Source organism: Canis lupus, chromosome 1 (assembly GCF_003254725.2).
Source record: "Canis lupus dingo isolate Sandy chromosome 1, ASM325472v2, whole genome shotgun sequence".
NCBI classification, from domain to species: domain Eukaryota; kingdom Metazoa; phylum Chordata; class Mammalia; order Carnivora; family Canidae; genus Canis; species Canis lupus.
This window is the reverse complement of record NC_064243.1, coordinates 70,450,748-70,472,562: the sequence shown is the minus strand read 5'-3', so window position 1 is coordinate 70,472,562 and position 21,815 is coordinate 70,450,748. Positions and strand designations below refer to the sequence as shown.

Below are 21,815 nucleotides of genomic sequence, written 5' to 3'. Positions count from 1 at the left end.
CATTCTCTCACCATCGGTTTATTAGAGTTGTCATTTCTTCATGATCTTGCCATCCTGGCATATAGTCAGTCCTTTTCGTTTTGCCAGCCATTTCACTGCACATATAATGGTATATCCTGTTGTGATTTTAATTTGTATTTTCTTAATGATTAATGATGTTAAGCATCTTTTTATGTGCTTGTTTGATCCATAGATCTCCTTTCGTGAAATGTCTTCACATATTTTGTTTAATTTGTCATTAGTTTTCTTATTATTTAGTTTTGAGTGTTCTTTATGTATACTGTATACAAGTCAGCTATCAGATGTGTGATTTGTAATATATTCTTCCCATCTCTTTTTTTTAATTGAGATATAACTCACATATAACATTATATTAGTTTCAGGTATACAATATAATGATTCAATATTTCTATATATTGCAAAATGATCACCCTCAATAAGTCTATTATCTGTCACCATACATAGTTACATCCCCAATAGTTACAACAAGATGAAGTCAACCAAAGACTTCCTGCCATTTCCCCCAACTTCAATCAGTAACATCCCACCACACAGCCAACCACTGAGCCCCAAATACTCCCCAAATTCACCTTGAAGTCTGGCTGCAATCTTGTTCACAAATCCCTCTGACTCCAGACATCATGGGCTGATCTGAGCTCATCCACATCATCACACCCTTCCTTTCTTGTGCCTTTTGTTCATCATACACTTCTATTCCATTTTCTCTGAAACTTTGTGTGTTGGTTCTTTCTATGCTCACTTCCCCTTTCCACTTCCCTCCATTCTTTTACTTCTGTACTGTTGTTGCTGGTATCACAGCTTCCATGAGATTTGATCTTCAAAAGTCACCAAGGATTTCCCATCAGCAAAACCCAATTTTTAAATTCTTTTAAATTCAGTTCCTATGTTCATCCTCAGACAAAACCTTTGTTGTCAGTTTAGTAATCTCTTTCCAGACTCCTTAAAATGCACTTAAAAACATGTGCACATAAAAATGCACAGTACATTTTATGGCTTTTCTTAAAAACCTCACTGAGTTTAAGCTGTTTCTACTGCTTTGTAATTTGCTTTTTCACTTAGAAAAGTATATCCTAGAGATTTCTCCATGTCACACATTCAGCTTATCTTTTTTATTCACTGCATAGTATTCCATGGTATGTATTATAGTGTAGTTTGACAATATTATTCCATATTACTCTTCTACTGATGGACATTTAGATTGTTTAATTTTTTCTAATATTTTAAACAATAATGCAATAAACATAATTAGTTATGTCATCTTATGTACGGGGGAAAATGTTGCTGTATTGAATAATTGAATAATTACTAAGTTAAAAGCTATAGAAATTTTTAACGGATAGATATAGTCAAATTCCCCTTCAAAATGCTGTGACAATTTACATTTCTCCCAAGAGCATAAAAGAGTACACATTTCCTTGCATGCATTTTAATACTAAACATGATGAATACTTTTATTGTTGCCAAACTGTTCAAATCTTTTGTGTGTTTTTCCATTGAGTTATCTTTTTTCAATAATTTTATAAGTATGTGCACATTCTATATTTTTATATACTATCAGTAATATATATGTTGTAAATATTTTCTTCTGATCTCTTACTTCTTTCACTTGTTTACTTGTCTTTCACTTGGTTGTTCAGAAGTTTTTAGTTTACATATAATTAAATGTGCCAGTCTTTTCCTTTATAGTTTCTGGGTTCTGTGATTTGCTTAAAGCCTTTCCAGCCCCAACACCATAAAAAAAATATTTTTGTAATACTTTCATAGTTGAGTTTGGTGTTAGCTCATTTTTAAGGTGTTAGCTTATTAATCTATCTTTTTCTTAAAAGATTATTTATTTATTTATTCATAAGAGACACAGAGAGAAAGAGGCAGAGATAGGCAGAGGAAGAAGCAGACTCCCTGTGGGGAGCCTGATGTGGGACTCGATCCCAGGACCCCAGGATCACCCCTGAGCCAGAGGCAGATGCTCAACCACTGAGCCACCTAGGTGCACCTTATTAATCTATCTTAAATTTGTTATTATGGGTATGATATGAAGTATAAATGTAGCTTATTTTTAAAATCCAAATGGAGAACTATGGAAGAATATGCTGGATGCTCAAACCATTTCTTCTTCTTCCTGGGCATACATTTTTTTTTAAAGATTTTATTTTTTACTCATGAGAGACAGAGGCAGAGGGAGAAGCAGGCTCCATGCAGGGAGCCCCACGTGGGACTCGATCTCAGGACCCCGGGATCAGGCCCCAGGCCGAAGGCAGACACTCAACCGCTGAGCCACCCAGGCATCCCCTTCCTGAACATACATTAATCTACCTTTCTTTTTTCTTTCTTTCTTTCTTTCTTTCTTTCTTTCTTTCTTTCTTTCTTTCTTTCTTTTTTTCTTTTCTTTTCTTTTCTTTTCTTTTCTTTTCTTTTCTTTTCTTTTCTTTTCTTTTCTTTTCTTTTCTTTTTTGTAATCTACCTTTCTAAGCCTTTGCAGTTAAGTGTGGCCATGTGACTCAGCTCTAGGGAACAAATGTGGACAGAGATTGTGGACTCCATTTAGGCCTGGCCTATGCAAACTTCCCACACACATCCTTGACCTTCTTCCCCCTCCTGGCTGAGGCAGCCAAGTATGCACCCTTGGAAACTATGTTTTGAAGTTAGAAGTATCCTAAAATGGGAAAAGTCTTAATCCCTGAATCACTGCTTGGAGGAAGGCCACCACCTATCAGGATCACCTATTGTAGACCTTAAGGGAGAAATAGTCTTTTATGTTGTTAAATGACTAAAGATACAGCAGCAAATATCACCTTTGCTAATCTTAGAGCCAATTTTTCCAGTACTATTTACTGAAAAATGTGTTCCTTCACTATTGAATTGAGATGCTTTTACCTTTATTGTAGAACAATATTGCAGTTAAGAACACAGCCATGCCATTGTTTTGTGCACATGGGCCTTGTACCTAATCTAAGTTTTCCCATAAGTAAAATGGGGTCAGTGAGAGTATGGTTGTGGGCGACCACGGACTAGCTGGAGTAACTGAACCAAACCAGGCCCCGACTTGCGTCCCTCATTCACTCAAAAGGCTCGGGAGCCTAAAGGGTGAATAGTTAGTAGACGCTTGAGAAAGAGCTTGAGGAATGGTTCTCAGGGCTCATTTGTACGTGATCGCCCACATAACACAATAGATACAACTTATTCTGACCTGGTCGTAAATGTAAATAAGGGTCTGTGCTGTCCTTGTTGGTCTGTTTACCATACCTAATATTCCTTTGAAGTATGCACATCTGGAGCAACAAGCTTATCTATTTACCAAGGTCTTCTGGCACCCATGAGTCTGTCTTGCATGCTGAGAAAGGGGAACTTTGGAGGGTTTCACAAACCTGCTAAAAATAAACACCTTCTTAGCTTTGTTTTGCTTATGCTATAAAATGTTGTAAAACCTTGAATAAAGCTGGCACTGCTTGGACATCATCCACTGTGTCCCTCCTGTCCCCATCTCTTTACTTTTCTTTTATTTTCCTCATCCCCTTATCCTCGAGACCCTGATCGTATTGCTGCAGCGCACGCAACATATGGTATGTAGTGAGCTCTCAATAAATGCTAGTTGTTTTTGATGTTATGTTATATGCTAAATCCTATTAAGCATGTGTCTGCTCTATCCCATGATATATTTGGCTATTGTTTGACGTATGGTGCCCTACGTCTTTCCTTGGGATTAAACTTTCATTTTGCTGGACTTAGTACTACTCCTTGACCTGGACAGTGTCTCTGCCACAGGCCCCAAGGCTTACAAGGCCCCACTGGCCTTCCTCCAGCCAAGCCCCTTGGCTGGTGAAGAGTGAGTGAAGTGTGTAAAGAGTCCATAAGGACTACCCAGACCTCATGCCCATACCCTCAAGATCATGTTCTGAGTACCTAGGAATTCAGAATTTCCTGTCCACATGGCCCCAAGCCCACTTCTAGGACCTGTGCAGTCCTCTTCTTTGGACCTTACCTCCTGTGTGTAGATCACACTTCTAGCTAGACCTGCAGCCTTGCAAGGGGGAGGCTGCGTTAGGCAGGGTAGGATGGAACTTGGACTTGCAGGTTAGGGTTCTACATGTATGATGTGGTTTCCCTCGCAGAAAAAGATGGAGCTAGTGGTAGGAAGAAAGAGAGGGAAATGTCACAATTTGGAAATCTTCATCTGTACTCCTATCTAAACTCTGCAAAGGTTAAGGAAGCACTTGGCTGGATTATATCCTTTGGAATTTTTTTTTCCAGTGAGCAACTGTGGGAAGAAAATTTATGAGTCCTCACATTAAACGAAGCTTATTCCTGTCATTCCACTGGACTGCTAATTTAGCTGGGGCTAGATATTCATCTATCTATATTTTTTTAAAATCAAACTTTGAAAATATTGCTCTAATATTTTTCAGCATGTAATTTCATTGATGAAAGGTACAATGCAAACTGATTCTTACCCTTCCCCACTCACCCACTCCCCAGAAGGTTTGTTTTGTTTTGTTTTGATTTTCTCTTTATCCTTCATATTCTGAAATTTCACCTTGATATATCCAGGTATGCATCTTTTTTTATATACCTTGCTTTTCACTTGTGGACATTTTAGATCTGCAGATTCTTGCCTTTCTTTAGTACCAGAAAATTTTAAATTTACTCTGGATATTGCCATTCTCATTTTCATAAATGTCAACTATAAGATTTTGACCTCCCAGATTGATTCAATTTTTCTCTCTCCCTGTTGCCAATGAGGGACATGAAGAACAAGGCATGTGCTTGGCTAATGTATACCACAAATCTTTCTATATCTTTGCAACTAAATTGATATGTGTACAGGTTAGCTATAGCTTCATAACAAATAACTACAAACTTCAAGGGCATTCAACAAAGGCATTCCTCGTGCAACTGCAGGTTGATTGGGAGCTGTGCCCTTGACTGGGGCAGTTCAGTTCTGCAGGTTAGTCATCTTCCTGAGGCTAGAGGGCTAGCCCTGGTTTATCTTCCTGGGGATGCTAGAAGCACAAGAGTATATAGGCCTAATGATGTATTCACGGAAAGTTGCTTCACTTCTGCTAACATCCCACTGGTCAAAGCAAGACACTTACACCCTGGCACTGTGTGAGGGCACTGCAAAGTTACATGGCTGAATGTGTGGGTGTAGGGAAGGGTGAAGAATCAGGCCTTAGCACCATCATAGTCTGGGTGCGTTATTACCCTCCCAGAGTACTCAGGTGGCCAGCTCTGGTACCACAAGTTGAAAAAGCCTGACAGAAATGTTCTCCAGTGCACACTTGCAACTTTGTATCTACAAAGGCCCTGATATGTGACTTGAGCTAACAAAAGACCTTTTGTAACAAGAGGGCTACAATTCCATATAAATACAATTTTGTCTTGTAAATTTGCTCATGTAAACCGCATGGAAAAGATAGTGTTGGGGGACCTGGGTGGCTCAGTCAGCTGGGTGTCTGCCTTCAGCTCAGGTCATGGTCCTGGAGTCCTGAGATGAAGCCCTACATAGGGTTCCTTGCTCAGTGACGAGTCTGCTTCTCTATCTGCCTTTCTCCTCCAGCTTGTGCTTACTTTCTCTCTCTCACTCTGTCTCTCCCAAATAAATAAATAAATAAATTTTTTTAAAAGGTAGTCTTGGGACACCTGGGTGGCTCAGTCAGCTGGGTGTCTGCCTTCAGCTTGGGTCATGATCCAGGTCCAGGGATTGAGCCCCGCATTGGGCTCCCTGCTCAGTGGGGAGCCTGCTTCTCCTTCACTCTGTGCACACACTCACTCTATCTCTCTCTCTCTCAGATAAATAAGTAAAATCTTAAAAAAATAAAAATAAAGATAGTCTTATATTCATGGGAGCACAGTAAAATTCTTCTTGGGCTGACTGTAACTTGAATAGCCAGGTATTAATCATTGCCCACAGCCTAATTATACTGGAAATAACCTGATAAACCTCTTTTTTTTCTGTTTAAAGATTTTATTTATTTATTCATGAGAGACACACACAGAGAGAGGCAGAGACACAAGCAGAGGGAGAAGCAGGCTCCCCGTGGGAAACTCGATCTCTACACTCTGGGATCACAACCTAAGCCAAAGGCAGACACTCAACCACTGAGCTCCCTAGGCATCCCTGATAAACCTCTTCAACTCATGATTGCCATGTCCATAGTAATATAGAAAGAAAAGGGATCCAGAATTCTCACACCAGAGGGTTGGGAGAAGCAGTCCTTTCGGAAGGCAGTGCCAAGAGACTTGCTTTGATACTATCTCTCTTTTTTTTTTTTTTTTGATACTATCTCTCATAGCAAGCATGATGCTTTTATGTAAAAGAGTATATGTTACATATCAATACAAAATAGCAAACACTTTTACAAAATTTGCACAAAATTGAGGAAGTTTCAATTATGCATGCAAATGGATTTTGCTATTATTACTCTCCTCTGGAATTGTTTTTGTTGACATAGGTGGTGATTTGGGAGAGCTAAACCATCTTCTAAGCACTCCTTAAGACCCCCACCATCAGCAAGCATAGAACACTGGGCAGTGTTTCCTTTCTGCATAGTATTAAAAGTGACTGAGTTACTGAGATACTCATACTGACTCTCTTATGTACAACAAAAGACATAAGTTTCATTATTTTAGGCCCACAATGATTAATTATCAGCTTGATTTGGAATCAAGTTTAAAATGGGATATATAATAATATATTATTACAAAAAATACATGATTTGGCAGGGTGCCTGGCTGGAGCATTAGACTCTTGATCTCGGGGTCATGAGTTCGAGTCCCACATTAGGATAGATATTACATAGAAAAATAAAATCTTTAAAAAATTATATAATTTGGATTGTTTGAATAAAATCCAAAATAGACTAAAATGAAGCAGTTTAATTAAACAATTGATTGATAATACCTTCAACAAGCACTTAAATCTTATAAAAGGTCATTGAGCTGTCTCTTGGAATGGCTTCCTTCTTTTTTTTAATTTTTATTTATTTATGATAGTCACAGAGAGAGAGAGGCACAGAGGCAGAGGGAGAAGCAGGCTCCATGCACCGGGAGCCCGATGTGGGACTCGATCCCGGGTCTCCAGGATCGCGCGCTGGGCCAAAGGCAGGCGCCAAATCGCTGCGCCACCCAGGGATCCCAATGGCTTCCTTCTTTATCACACTTAAGATCTGTAGGTATGTTGAGGGCCCCAACTATCAGCTTCTGCCAAAGGTCGTCAATACGTTTTGTATCTACAGAAACTTTCTGCTATGGCATTTTATCTTAATTATTGTCAAAGTAAGGTAAGTAAGGACAAATACATCTTTAGTTCAAGTTCTATTCCTCCTTCTGGTGTCAGAGATTAATTCTGAAGAACAGTGTCAGTACAGTTATTGTTGATATTATTTTTCATGCTTTTTATCCAGAACTGACTTTGGATTTATAGGAAGGTTGCAAAAACAGCACAGAGAGTTTTCATATATCCCTCACTCATCTCCCTCTAATGTATAACCACAGAAAATGATCAAAACCAGAATCAACAGTAGTACAATGTTAATTTAGTACAATGTTACTACAACTATAGTAAACTACAGTTCTTTTTTTCTAGGATTTTATTTATTTATTCATGAGAGACACAGAGAGAGAGGCAGAGACATAGGCAGAGGGTGAAGCAGGCTCCCTACAGGGAGCCGGATGCGAGACTCCATCCTGGACCCCGGGATCATGCCCTCTGCCATAGGCAGATACTCAACCACTGAGCCATCCAGATGCTCCTAAACTACAGTTCTTATTCAAATTTCACCAATTTGTGGTGCCTGGCTGGCTTGGTCTATAGGGCATGTGGCTCTTGATCTCAGGGTCAGGAGCTTGAGCCCCACATTGGGGGTAGAATTACTTACATAAATAAACAACATTTTTTTCCACAAATTTTTTTCAGTAATACCTTTTTTTTTCTTCTAAAATCATATCTGGGATCTCACAGAACATTACGTTGTCACTCATGATTTATCCATACTTCCTTCTAGTCAATAATAGTTCCTCAGTGTTCCCTTGTCTTTCATGATCTTGACAGTTTGAAGAAAAATAATTATTTTTTTGGACATCCCTCAACTTGGATTTGCAACCAGCTTCTTTCACTTCACATGGTTTTTTTTTTTTAAGACTTTATTTATTTATTCATGAGAGACATAGAGAGAGAGAGGCAGAGACACAGGCAGAGAGAGAAGCAGACTCCATGCGGGAAGCCCGATGCAGGACTCCATCTGGGGACTCTAGGATCATGCCCTGGGCCAAAGGCAGGCACTAAACCTAATTGCTGAGCCACCCAGGGATCCCCACACTTCACATGTTTTAAATGCTTATCCACGTTACAGCGTAAATCAATATTTTGTTCCTTTTTATGACTAAATAATATTCTATTCCATGGATATATATGATGTGTGTAAACCACATTTTGTTTATCCATTCATCAGTTCATAGACATTTGGGTTGTTTCCATTTTGTGGCTATTATTAAGAGTGGTGCTATGAGCATCCATGTACAAGTTTTTATGTGGGTGTATGTTTTCATTTCTTTTGGATAATACCTAGGAATGGAATTGCTGGGTCATATAGCAACTATATGTTTAACTTTTTGAATACTGCTAAATTGTTTTCTAAAGCTACCACACCATTTTACATTCCCACCAGCAATATATGAGGATTCTAATTTTTTCAGGAACACTTGCTTTTATCTGTCTTTTTCATTATGGGTATCATGTCCCATAGTTTTTAAGAGTTCTGTATATTGTAAAATATTTGGCCTCTTGTTTATGTATATTTTCTGAATATTTTCTCCCCAGTTGTCAATTGTTTTTTGACTTGATTCATGGAGTTTTTGTCAAACAAATTTATTAGAAATTTTATCTTCACCTTAGTGATTTAAGATGTCACCTTTGTCACACACTGTTTCCATATATATTTGGGTCTGATTCTAACTTTTATTGTATTCCAGTGGCCCACTTGCCTATTCTTGCACCAATACCATACTGGTTTGATTATAATGACTTTTATTTATTTATTAATACCTAGTAAAGTTAGTCCCAAACCATTTTTCTTTTTCAGTGTTTTCTTGGCCATTGCTACATGTTTGTTTTTCTATATGAACTTTAGTATCAACTTGTCTGACTGTATAAAACGGTTTGCTGATAATTTTCTTGGAACTGCATTAACTTTACAAATTAACATAGGGAGAACTTAACATCTTTGGGATGTTCAGTCACTCTATCCGGGAACAGGGAATGTCTTTCTATTTGTTCAAACCTATTTTATTGTCCTTAAGTAGTGCTTTAAGATTTTCCTCATATAGGGACACCTGGGTGGCTCAGCGGTTGAGCATCTGCTTAGGGCATGATCCCAGAGTCCCAGGATCGAGTCCCACATCAGGCTCCCTGCGTGGAGCCTGCTTCTTCCTCTGCCTGTGTCTCTGCCTCTCTCTGTGTGTCTCTCATGAATAAATTAATAAAATTGTAAAAAAAAAAAGTTTTCCTCATATAGTGTTTATACATCTGTTGTTAAAATTAATTGTAACTACTTAATCCTGTTTGTTTTTATAGTAAAGAGGGTTGTCTCTAACATTGTTTTCTGTTTATTGTTTGTGGATATAAAGGCTATTGATTTTTATATGTTAATGTCATATACTTCACTGAATTATTTTATTGTGTAAATTAAATTTATCATTGATTTTTTTCTGGGTTTCCAGGTATAGTATCATATCATCTGCAAATATAAATAGTTTTACTTCTTCTTTATCCATTCCAATGCCTCTAATTGATTTCTCTTGTCTAATTGCATTGGCTAATACCTCTAGTACAATGTTGGATAATAGTGGATAGTGTGCATTCATGTCTTATTTCCAGTCCTAAAAGCATTGCTGGTGGCATTCAATCATTAAATAAGGAATTAGCTTTAGGAGCATGAGTGTGTGTGTGTGTGTGTGTGTGTGTGTGTGTTAAAGGGATACATGCCCCCTAATGTTTTTATAGCAGCATTACTATAATAGCCAAATGCAAATAGCCCAAGTGTCTATCAATTGATGAATGGCTAAAGAAAATATGGTATATATTAAAACGGCATTTTAGTATTACTCAGCCATCAAAATGGAATGAAATATTGCATTTTCAATGACATGAATGGAGCTAGAGAGTTTTTGCTGAAAGAAATAGATCAGAGAAAGACAAATGCCATATGATTTTACTCATATGTGGAATTTAAGACACAAAACAAATGAGCAAAGGGGAAAAAAGAGAGAGGCAAGATAAATAAACTCTTTTAAAAATTATTTTATTTATTTATTCATGAAAGACAGACAGACAGAGAGAGAGAGAGAGACAGAGAGGCAGAGACACAGGCAGAGGGAGAAGCAGACTCCGTGAAGGAAGCCCGATGTGGAACTGCATCCCGAAACTCCGGGATCATGCCCTAAGTCAAAGGCAGACTCTCAACCACTGAGCCACCCAGGCATCCCCCAAGAAGTAAATTCTTTAAGTATAGAGAATGAACTGATGGTTGCCAGAAAGGAGATGGGTGGGAGGATGGGTTAAATGGATGATGGGGATTAAGGAGAGCACTTGTGATGTGCACTGGAGATTGTATGGAAATGTTGAATCACTATATTATACATCTGAAATTAATATCACACTGTATGTTAACTAACTGGAATTTACATAAAAACTTTTTTAAAAAGTATTCTTTAATTCCTATATTTCTGAGTGTTTTCATGATAAATGGGTATTGATTCATTCAAAGGCTTTCTCAGCTTCTATACAGACATAATATGATCTTTTCCTTTGATTTATTATTATGGTATGAATTAACTAACTTCCAAATATTAAACCAGGTTTGCATTTCTGGAATAAATCCCACTTGGTTTTGATGTTTTATTTTCTTAATGTGGCATTGTATTCTTTTTGCTAATATTTTATTTAAAATTTTTATATCAATGAACATTATGTTGGTCAATAGTTTTCTTTCTCTGCAGTGTATCTAGTTTAGATATCAGTATTATGTTTGCTTCATAAAAGAGATTAGAGGGGCACCTGGGTGGCTCAGTCAGTTCAGTGACTGCCTTTGGCTCAGGTCATTATCCCAGAGTCCTGGAATAAAGCCTGCATGCAGCTCCCTGCTCAGGTGGGAATCTGCTTCTCTTTCTGCTCCTCACCTCATTTGTGCCTCTCTCTCTAGCTCTCTTTCTCTCTCTCAAATAAATAGAATCTTAAAAAAAAAAAAGAAATTAGAAAGTTTTCCTTCCTTTTAAGTGTCCTATATTAATGTTTTGGTAGAATTTTTCTGTGAAATTGTCTGGGTCTGGTGCTTTTCTGTGGGGGGTAGTTACTTAATAATTTTCTGTATCTTCTATGGAAATTGATCTTTAAAATTTTTCTAATTCTAATGAGTTCAATTTTGCCAATATGAATTTCCCTAGGAAATTACCAATGTCTCTACTATATATATATTTTTTAAGATTTTATTTATTCATAGCGAGAGAGAGAGAGGCAGAGTCACAGGCTCCATGCAGGGAGCCCGACCTGGGACTCCATCCTGGGTCTCCAGGATCACACCCCAGGCTGCAGGTGGTACTAAACTGCTGTGCCACCGGGGCTGCCCTACTATTTGTTTATAAGTCATGTATGATTTCAAGTTTTTTCTTGTCTCAATGGTTATTTCCTCTTATTGAGATTCATTTAAAGTGCATTTTAAAAGAAACCAAATATGGGGTGCCTGGGTGGCTCAGTCAGTTAAGTGACTCTTGATTTTGGCTCTTTTCATGATTTCAGGGTCATGGGACCAAGCTCACATTGAGCTCTGTGCTCAGCACAGAGTCTGCTTCAGTTCTGCTTCTCCCTCTGCCCCTCCCCCTACTTGAGCTCCCCCTCTCTGAAATAAATAAGTAAATAAAATATTTTTATAAATAAATAAACAAATAAACCCCAATATGATGGGCAAAGGAACGAAAGACTTTTTCCTTTTTGGTGCACTTCTATATTACATTTCTCCCCAGTAGAAATATTCATGTAGTACTTATATAATTTTTAAAATATTTTATTTATTTATTTCAAAGAAAGAGAAGCATGAGGGAAGGGCAAGGAAGAGCAGAGGGAGAGGGAGAGAGAGGGAGAAAGCAAACTCATACTGATCATGGAACCCGATGAGGGGCTTGATCCCAGGACCCTGAGACTATGACCTGAACCAAAATAAAGTCAGCCACTCAACCAAATAAGCCACTTTTATAATTATTTATTACCCTATTTTTATATAATTTTAATATTTATAAATTTAAATTTAAATATATAATTTATTAATTTTATAAATTTATAAAGTTTTATAAATTTTAATATTTATAAATTTTGACCATTAAATAAGATATTAGTTTTAGGAGCATGAGTGTGTGTGTGTGTGTGTGTGTGTTTGTGTGTTAAAGGGATACATGCCCCTAAATAAAATAAATTTAAATATAATTTATTTATAAAATTTTACCCTATATAATTTTAATATTACCCTATTACTTACATAATTTTTAAAAAGCAATATGAACAGAAGAATAAAGTCCAAAAGGACACAGACACATGCATACACTGAGGGGTGGCCTCTAACTAATAAGAGGTCTATGGCTCATTAGCCCCCTTTGATATAAATTAGCATGTCAAGATACAATTTGAATCAGTTGATTCTTTTAAAAATTACATTGTATCTGAAACATATTCTGGAGATGATTGCATTATTAGTTAGATGAGCAAATTTTTAAGGGGCACCCATCCCTCCAACAAAAAGGAAAGCCTCTCTGTCAGCTTAAATATAGACTCCTCCTGCAGCTTTAGCATGGTCCCCCAGTTATACCAGGTGCTTAAAAGTTGATGACTGAGGGTCATCAATCCCTCAATCAGTTAAGCATCTGACTCTTGATTTCAACTCAGGTCTTGATCTCAGGTTCGTGAGTTCAAGCTCTGTATTGGACTTCATGCTAGCTGTGGAGCCTACTTTTAAAAAAAAGTTGATGATTGATTATTACTGTGGCATAATTATACCACCTTATGTTTTCATGATGCTTTTCAGGTGTTCAAAGCACTTCTACATATTTTCTTATTTGACCCTCACAATACCAAATTAGGTAGACTTGGTAGGGTATCTTCATTTTACAGGTGAAGGAAAAAATCTCAAAGAGCTTAAGTGGCTTTACCAAGGCCATCTGGCTGACATGGGGTGGGTTAGAACTGTCACTAAGTCCACTTCTCTTCCCTTTTATGCTATGGTGCTATTGCAGCTTGATTTCTTCTAGGACGTGTTTAAAAAAAATCACAATGTTTGCTAAATGATAATGTCAATAGCAGAGATGTTATATAGGCAAAACAATTTAGAAATTGCACTTTTAAATGCTCACTCAGCCTTAAGAGGTAATTATGTAATGACTTAGGAAACCCAGCCACTTTAGAAAACTTACTATAATGGCAAAATTATCTGTGATGCTAAGCAAAAGAATCAAGTATACTTTATTGCTTAGCATTTCTATTTAGCTGCAAGTAGAGTTTTGAGACATTCCACCCCCATCCATTCAACAAATATTTATTGAGTGCCAAGTACATGCCAATCACTTTTTTCAGCACTGAGGATACAGCAGTGGACAAAGTCTGTGTTTTTAGAGCTCACACTCTAGTGGAGGGAGACAGATAACAAACAAAAATAAATATACACTATGGAAAATGCTATGGAGGAAGAAATGGCTCTCTTGCTCTCTCTTGCTCACTCAAACAAAATCTTTTTTTAAAAAAAGAAATACTGAATGTTTTATTTATTCATTTATTTTTACCTTCATATCTTCACCACATAGACCCTGTCTTTTGTCTTTATTTTTATAATAAATTGAATTTTTCCCTAAAGGACTAAAGCTACATAGCATGGGACTCTTGGAAACTTTAGTTAATAGGGAAAACAATCAGGAGAGATGCACTATTAGCCGGGCATTTGATGAGATGAACTGCCCTTTGTGTTTCAGAAATCATACTTCTTGCTTAGAATGTTTCTTTATCTTCTTCCTTTATGCAAAGGAAATATCCAGGATGCTTAATGTTTTGTGTTACTGTTATCCTCACAGTCTAATGACCTCCAAACCCAATACTCAGTGACTTAAAACAGCAGCCATATCATTACCTTACAATTCTATGGGTTGACCTAACTCAACGGGGCAATTCTGCTGGCCCTCTTGGTGTTTCCCAGCCAGGTGCATCACATGGTAGGGGAGGTTATTGTCATGTGGAAGTTTGCCAGTGATGCAGGAATGGCTGAGTCTTCCTCCTTCCCCCAAGTAGTGTTGGGCTTCTCCTCTCTATTTGGGTTAGAAAAATATGGCAGCTTGGGCTTCCTCACAGCATGGCAGCTAAGTTCTAGAAGGTAATGGAAGCTGCGTTTCCTTCTAAAGGCTGGGCCCAGAATTGGCACAGCATCATCTCCACTTCATTCTATTAACAGAATCATAGCCAGTCCAGAGTCAATGAGGGAGAGGACTGCACAAGTACATGAGTAGCAGAGAATTGCAGTGCACTGAGATCCATCTTTGGAGACCAGTTATAGCCTTTTCTCATCCTGCATCATTGTAGGTGTGTTTACTTTTGTTTAGAACCAAATAGAAAGTCTACAACACATGCTGATAAAAAATATTATGCAAACACAGAGAAAGGAATGAACAACACTTTCTGACAGGGAAAAGAAATGTCTTTGAAGGAAAGGAGATTTCAAGCCAAATTTTGAATGATGGATTGTCTCCCTGGGCAGCTCAAGTAGGGTAGATGAGGCAGAGAAAATAGCGTGTATGAGCTTGCTGAAGCATAAAGGAGCCAGTAATATTTGGGGAACAGAGGACTTAGGAACATGTGAAGGGGAGGGGGAGATGGTGGGAAAAAATAAAGAAGAAAGCTAGGGTTTGATCAAGGCAGGATATTCCAGGGGCTTAGAGAGTACTTCCACTAGCTGAGAGAAAAGCCAGAACCCCCTTTGGGTAAAGTTAATTCCTCAATACACACCATCTACCTGTATTTTGGAATACACATTGAGAGTGTAGGCTTTTGTTTGCCTGGGCTGGCCTGGCCCAGGTGGTTGCCATGACACTAATTTATAAATATCCTCATTCTCCTCTCCTGAGTACAGGGGATTGTGCTCCCTTAATCCCTTTGAAGATAGGCATAGCCTTAAGACTTGCTTAGTTGAAGACATGTAAGTAGAAGTGCTGAGCATGCAGAAGATTTAGAAGTCTATGAAAGAATGTGCTCTCTTCAGCAGCAGATATATGAAAATTGGAACAATACAGAAAAAATTAACATGGCTCCTGCACAAAAATGTCATGCAAGTTTGTAAAGCATTCTATATTTTTAAGAACTTATAAAACTCAACATCCAAAAAACAAATAATCCAATTTAAAAATGGACAGAATATACAAACTGATATTTCTCCAAAGAAGACGTCCAGATGGCCAATAAACACAAGAGAAGATGCTCAACATTACTTACCATCAAGGAAATGCAAATCAAAACTACAATGAGATACCATCTCACATCTGCCAGAACGGCTAAAATCAAGAACACAAGAAACAACAGGTCAAGGAACACTTGTGCATTGTTGGTGGGAATGCAAACTGGTACAGCCACTGTGGAAAACATTATGGAGATTCCTCAAGAAGTTAAGAATAGAGCTACCTTACAATCCAGTAATCACACTACTGTGTATTTACCTAAAGAATACAAGAACACGAATTCAAAGGGATACATGTACACCTATGTTTAGAGCAACATTATTTGCAGTAGCTAAGGAATGGAAGCAGCCCAAGTGTCCATCCATTAATGAATGGATAAAGAAGATGTGGTGTGTATATATACATGTGTATATACTATTCAGCCATAAAAAAGAATAAAATCTTGCCATTTGCCATGACATGGATGGAGCTAGAGTGTATTATGCTAAGCAAAATAAGTCAGAGAAAGACAAGTACCATGTGATTTCACTCATGTGGAGTTTAACAAGAAAGAGAAAATGTAAGAGAGCAGGTGAAAGCAAGAAACAGACTCTTAATAGAACAATCTGATGGCTACCAGATGGGAAGAGGCTGGGGAGATAGGTTAAATAGGTAGTAGAGATTAAGAAGTGGACTTGAAATGATGAACACAGGGTGCTGTCTGCCATTGTTGAATCACCACATTGTTTTTGTTTTTGTTTTTTTAGTTTAATGTATTTTAATAGCAAACTTACAGGAACAGCACAGAAGACAGACAACATTAAAAACATGTACTTGCATGTAGGACAACTCAGAAAAGTATAGTGAATGGATGGAATCTACTGTATGATAAAAATGCTACAAACACCATTTAGTTGCCATCAATAAGAAATTTACTTGTTTAAAAAAAATTCAAATGCTGGTATTGTCCAGAAAAATTTAACAGGTTTATTTATAATTGTTATAAAGTTGAACTGCTGAAACGTGTTCACTGAAACATTTGGACTTGCATTAATGCTTTATATCCCTGCATTTATATTAAAATTTTACACACAAATGAAAATGGAAAAACTGCCAATACCTGATTTCTGTCCCCTATTTTTCCACTTGCAATCATATACTAGGTATATGACCCCATGGAAAAAAAAATATCTAACGTTCAGAGAATTACCAATAACAGGAAGAAGAGAAAAAAAATTTTTTTAAAGAATGAAATGTTTTCCATCATAGTGGATTCTTAAGCACGTTCTCCACGTATGCAGCGTGCTAGCTGGATGTCTTTTGGCATAATTGTGACACGTTTGGCATGGATAGCACACAGGTTGGTGTCTTCAAAGAGGCCCACCGGATAGGCCTCACTTGCCTCCTGCAAAGCACCAATAGCTGCACTCTGGAAGCGCAGATCTGTTTTGAAGTCCTGAGCAGTTTCTCGCACCAGACGCTGGAAAGAAAGTGTGCGGATCAGAAGTTCAGTGGACTTCTGATAACGTCTAATTTCTTTTTTTTTAAATTTATTTATGATAGTCACAGAGAGAGAGGCAGAGACACAGGCAGAGGGAGAAGCAGGCTCCATGCACCGGGAGCCCGACGTGGGATTCGATCCCGGGTCTCCAGGATCGCGCCCTGGGCCAAAGGCAGGCGCCAAACCGCTGCGCCACCCAGGGATCCCAACGTCTAATTTCACGGAGCGCCACAGTAGCAGGCCTGTAACGATGAGGTTTCCTCACCCCTCCAGTAGAGGGCGCACTCTTGCGAGCGGCTTTTGTAGCCAGTTGCTTCCTCGGCGCTTCACCACCGGTCGACTTGCGGGCAGTCTGCGTTGTCCGAGCCGGGGTGCGGAGACCTCCTTACTTACCCCCTCTCCTTCGGCTGGAGCTCGGCGAGCTAGAGGCGGCGCTGGCGTTGGCGAGCGACCGCGGGGCGGCGGGGGCGAACACCCAATCACCACACTGTACTCCTGAAACTGATATAACACTGTATGTTAACTAAGTGGAATTAAAATTAAATTATTTTTAATTTAAAAAAGAAGTCAATAAGAGATTCATCACATATTCTTTCCCCACCTGAGGCACCAAAGAACATGGACTGAGATGGAGGCTCCATGAGCCTGGGCCCATGAGTAGTCATGAAGAGCTTGTGCTCTGCCCTAGTCCTCAATGAACTTGCAGTGTGAATTACATGGGGATTGTTACTGCATATATCTTAGTCTATGTTGGCATTATACTGTAGGTGGTCTTAAACAAGTTATTTGGTTTCCCTGTGTCTTAGTTTCTTTCTTTTTAAAAAATATTTTATTTATTATATATATATATATATAGAGAGAGAGAGAGAGAGAGAGAGAGGCAGACACACAGGCAGAGGGAGAAGCAGGCTCCATGCAGGGAGCCCGACGTGGGACTCGATCCCAGGACTCCAGGATCACGCCCTGGGCCAAAGGCAGGTGCTAAACCGCTGAGCCACCCAGGGATCCCCTTACTTTCTTTGCCTATAGAAAAGGAATAATAGTACATCCCTCTTAGGGTTATGCTGAGAATAAGTGAGTTACACATTATACTACTTTGCTAGGGCTTCCGTAACAAAGTACCACAGACAAACTCAGCAGACATTTTTTTTTCCACAGTTCTGGAAGCTGAAAGCCAAAATCCAAGTGTGAGCAGGATTGGTTTCCTCATGGCCTTTTTCCTTGGCTTTTGTACATGGCTGTCTTCTCTGTTCCTTCATCCGATCTTCCCTTTGTGCACATCTGTGTCCTAATCTCTTCTTCTAGGACACCAGCCACATCGGACTAGGGTCCACCCTAGTGACCTCATTTTAATTATCTCTTTAAAGACCTTCTCTCCAAATACAGTTACATTCTGATGTACTGAAGAAGAGGACTTCAACATGTGAACTGGGGGGTATGGGATACATTTCAGCCCATAACAGACATGAAAAGCATTTATAGAAGAACAGTATGTGATACATAGTAAATAGTCAATGAATTTAGCTATTATATTACTACCATTATCTTTTAAATATACTGATAAGGGATGCCTGGGTGGCTCAGTTGGTTGGGTGTCTGCCTCCAGCTCAGGTCATGATCTCAGGGTCCTGGGATGGATCTCCATGTCCCTGCTTGGTGGGGAGTCTGCTTCCCCCACTCTCTCCTTTGCCTCCCCCCCACACTCATGCTCTTTCTCTCTCAAATACATAAAATCTTTAAAAATAATAAATAAATAAAAACACTGGTAAGAAAATATATTCAAGATACAGTATTACCTAAAGAAATAACATATTGTATATTATCCCTATTTATTTAATTAATTAATAAGCAATAATATTGTGCACTTGAAGAAAACAATCTAAACAATATACCATCTGAAAAGGCTGTACACTGTACAATTCCAAGTATATGACATTCTGGAAAAGGCAAAACTATGGAGACATTAAAAAGATCAGTAGTTGTCAAAGATTGTGGGAAGGAAGGAATAGATGGAGTACAAAGGATTTTTAGGATTTTAGAGCAGTAAAACCTGTATGAACCTGTATGATGCTATAATGGTGGATACATGTCATTAAACATTTGTCAAAAACCATAAAATGTGCAACACCAAGAACCTTAATGTAAACAATGGAGTTTGGGTGATAATGACACATCAATGTGGATTCACTAATTTGTAGACTATATTTTGCACACTACATTTGCAGTGTAACAAGCATATCACTCTGGTGGAAGTTGCTGACAGTGGGAGGGGTTTTGTTTACTGAGGGGCAGGGAGGAATATGGGAAATCTTGGTACTTTTTGCTCAATTTTGCTATGAATCTAAAGTTGTTTAAAAATAAAATTTTAAAAATTTAAAATACACAAAAAAGCCAAAATGTAATTATTTGGGGTGGGGAGGGATTAAGGGACAAATTATGAGGATTTTTCCATTACATATTTTTGTGATTGAGTTTCTTAATTTTTTTTGTGTTGTAAATGTATAATCAGAAACAAATATATAAGAAAACAAAAGTAAAGGATGGCAGACCCCCCATGGGATGAATAATAAAAAAACAAAGATGGCAGAATCCACACTCCATATTTCTGTCTCATGAGGCCTAATACACAGCTGATGCTCAATAGAAGTTGACATGATCTTCAAGTGCTTGTTAATGGTCTCAGCCAGCATACCACCTCCAAGAGATGCCCAGGGCCCAAGGCTCCATCCCCTCCAAACCAACCATTGCCCATTTGCCAACGACCCCTGATTGGGACTAATTACTTTAAAGGACATAATGGGGACTTGCAGGTCTTTGTTCCGGAGAGAGGAGAGAGGTATTCAGATATCTACCGGAATGGTCCTCAAAGGGGGGCCAGCAGGCCTGGAACTGGCAGGGCAGGAACCTCTGTCGGGGCCCTGAGAGACCACTGGGCATGATGAGGATTTTGAGCCAATACAGGAGACAGCAAGCCTATTGGGGCTTTTCTCTTGTTAATTGTATTCTTTCTGAAATGTGATAGCAGCTTGGACTTGGACTTGGGGTCTGGTTTCTAATTCCAGTTTTATTACTCACTGCTTCTGTGACTTGGAAAAACCATTCAGGCTTTTTCAATATCATTTCCTAAGGGGTCCCTGGCATAATGTGCATACTCTGCTGATTAAGGGATAGAGGTCTGTCTGCAAGAAACGAACAGCACTAGGGTGAATTTGAGGGATTTCCAGGTAGGAACTGAGAGGTATAAAAAGCAGAAGAAAGGCAGGACAAAGCAAGGCTTCCATGCAATAGACAGGACCTCTGGGGCCTTTTGTTCTGTTTTCCAATATCCATAAATGTGGAATCTAATATAAAATACAAATTTTAAAATATTCCCAAGGAGAATAAGAGAATCTCTCAAGGGGATAAAAATAGACTCCTGAGGTGTCAAGTAAAGAAGAAGCTGGAAAATCCCTAGTGGTCCTGGAGGTGTCAGGGCAGAGGTCTGTTACACTGGGACAGGACTGAATGGCTGAGGGCTTGGTTTTTTTTTTTTTGTTTTTTTTTTTGTTTGTTTGTTTTGTTTTATTCATGACAGACAGAGAGAGGCAGAGACACAGGCAGAGAGAGAAGCAGACTCCATGAAGGGAGCCCGACGTGGGACTCGATCCCAGGTCTCCAGGATCATGCTCTGGGCCGGTGGCGCCAAGCTGCTGGGCCACCCAGGCTGCCCGAGGGCTTGGGTTTTGATGACCGTTCAGAGGTGGGAGATGAGGCCTAGGTGTAGGAAAATTTCTTAAATAGAAGTTATCTCTGGTAGTTATAGTGATTCTTAGAAAAGCAGCTGTGGCCAACAGTAAAGAAAACTTTTAGCCACCTCTGAGTGATCCAGGCAGCTGCTGACTTCCATAGCATTTCCCCAAGCCAACTGTAGCTTTGACTGATTAATCCAGGAATGGATGTAAATCTCATGTCCACCTCCTCATTTTAACACCTTCTTCTACTAATCACTCAAGTGTTCAAATCTATATCTAGAGTCATGCATACCAGCATTATTTGGGATGGCAAGACATGGTAAATACAAAACATTCATTAGTAGAAAGCTGGTCAAGTATGTGATAGTGGGCAGGTATTGACTTAATGCCACATGGCCCAGGTACACCCTTTATTGCCTTCTCTTCAATAATGGAACTGGGCCCGTAAATAGCTTTTCTTTGCCAACATAAAATGTTAGGCTCCATTAACAGAGAGTGCTGGAAGGACATTGAAAGAAAAAGAGCTTTTCTCTTCCTAGGTCTCAGGTAGATTATCACCAGACTCAGGCAGAGTGTGCTTTTTCTCCAGTGCCAAACTCCAAGTGGTGTTTTCTCTACTATATGCTAGGCCTCTGTTTTTTTCCAGCTCTCCAGGGGCAATGGCAGGATAGCTAGAAGCCCAGAATGCATGCATCTGTGTCCACCCAGGTGCCTGCTTTTGGTATCCTCTTCTCTGCCCCTTCTGTGCACACACCAGGGCCTGTGCAACTGGCCATATAATGTGCCAGCCAAGCCAATTTTGTTGCAGGCAGTGTCCTGGAGACTCCCATCACCCCACCTCCCAGAGCTGCACGTAGAAGTATGCTCCATTCCTGCAAAGCAACTCAACAATGGCACCTGACTTGCCTGGTACACTCCTTCCCGTGTCAGCCTGGACTTTTCTGAGGCCTGGAGTGCTGCTCCTGCCTTCCCAGTAAATGTAGACCATCCCAGCCTGACAACTCAGCGAACTTCTCCACCATTCAGTTCACTCTGACCACACCTTCCTCAAGGAAGTCTGAATACCTTTCCAACTTTGTCCTTTCTTAGGTACCCACCCCTAGCCCTAAAGT

General features: G+C 39.1%; 1 protein-coding gene and 1 non-coding gene across 2 annotated transcripts; one reads left to right on the top strand and one right to left on the bottom strand.

Moving 5' to 3' along the window:
• Window positions 1–15,286: 15,286 nt before the first annotated feature.
• Window positions 15,287–15,393, top strand: LOC112645691 (U6 spliceosomal RNA). The gene has a single exon (XR_003127196.1). It is a non-coding gene; the product is annotated as a U6 spliceosomal RNA (small nuclear RNA).
• A 987-nt stretch (window positions 15,394–16,380) lies between these two features.
• Window positions 16,381–19,909, bottom strand: LOC112643493 (histone H3.3A-like). Its single transcript, XM_035699394.2, has 3 exons — window positions 19,825–19,909; window positions 17,205–17,356; window positions 16,381–17,077 (listed from the first exon to the last, which is right to left on the bottom strand). The coding sequence occupies exons 1-3, from the start codon at window positions 19,907–19,909 to the stop codon at window positions 16,748–16,750; spliced, it is 567 nt and encodes a 188-aa protein (XP_035555287.1). The 3' UTR covers window positions 16,381–16,747.
• Window positions 19,910–21,815: the final 1,906 nt, after the last annotated feature.

Coding starts and splice junctions, on each gene's coding strand:
- LOC112643493 (XM_035699394.2), bottom strand. CDS start 19,909: ATGCCCAGTGGTCTCTCAGGGCCCCGACAGAGGTTCCTGCCCTGCCAG. Junction 17,357..19,824: donor CCCCTTTGAGGACCATTCCG/GTAGATATCTGA, acceptor GGGGTAAGTAAG/GAGGTCTCCGCACCCCGGCT. Junction 17,078..17,204: donor ATCGTTACAGGCCTGCTACT/GTGGCGCTCCGT, acceptor CGGTGCATGGAG/CCTGCTTCTCCCTCTGCCTG.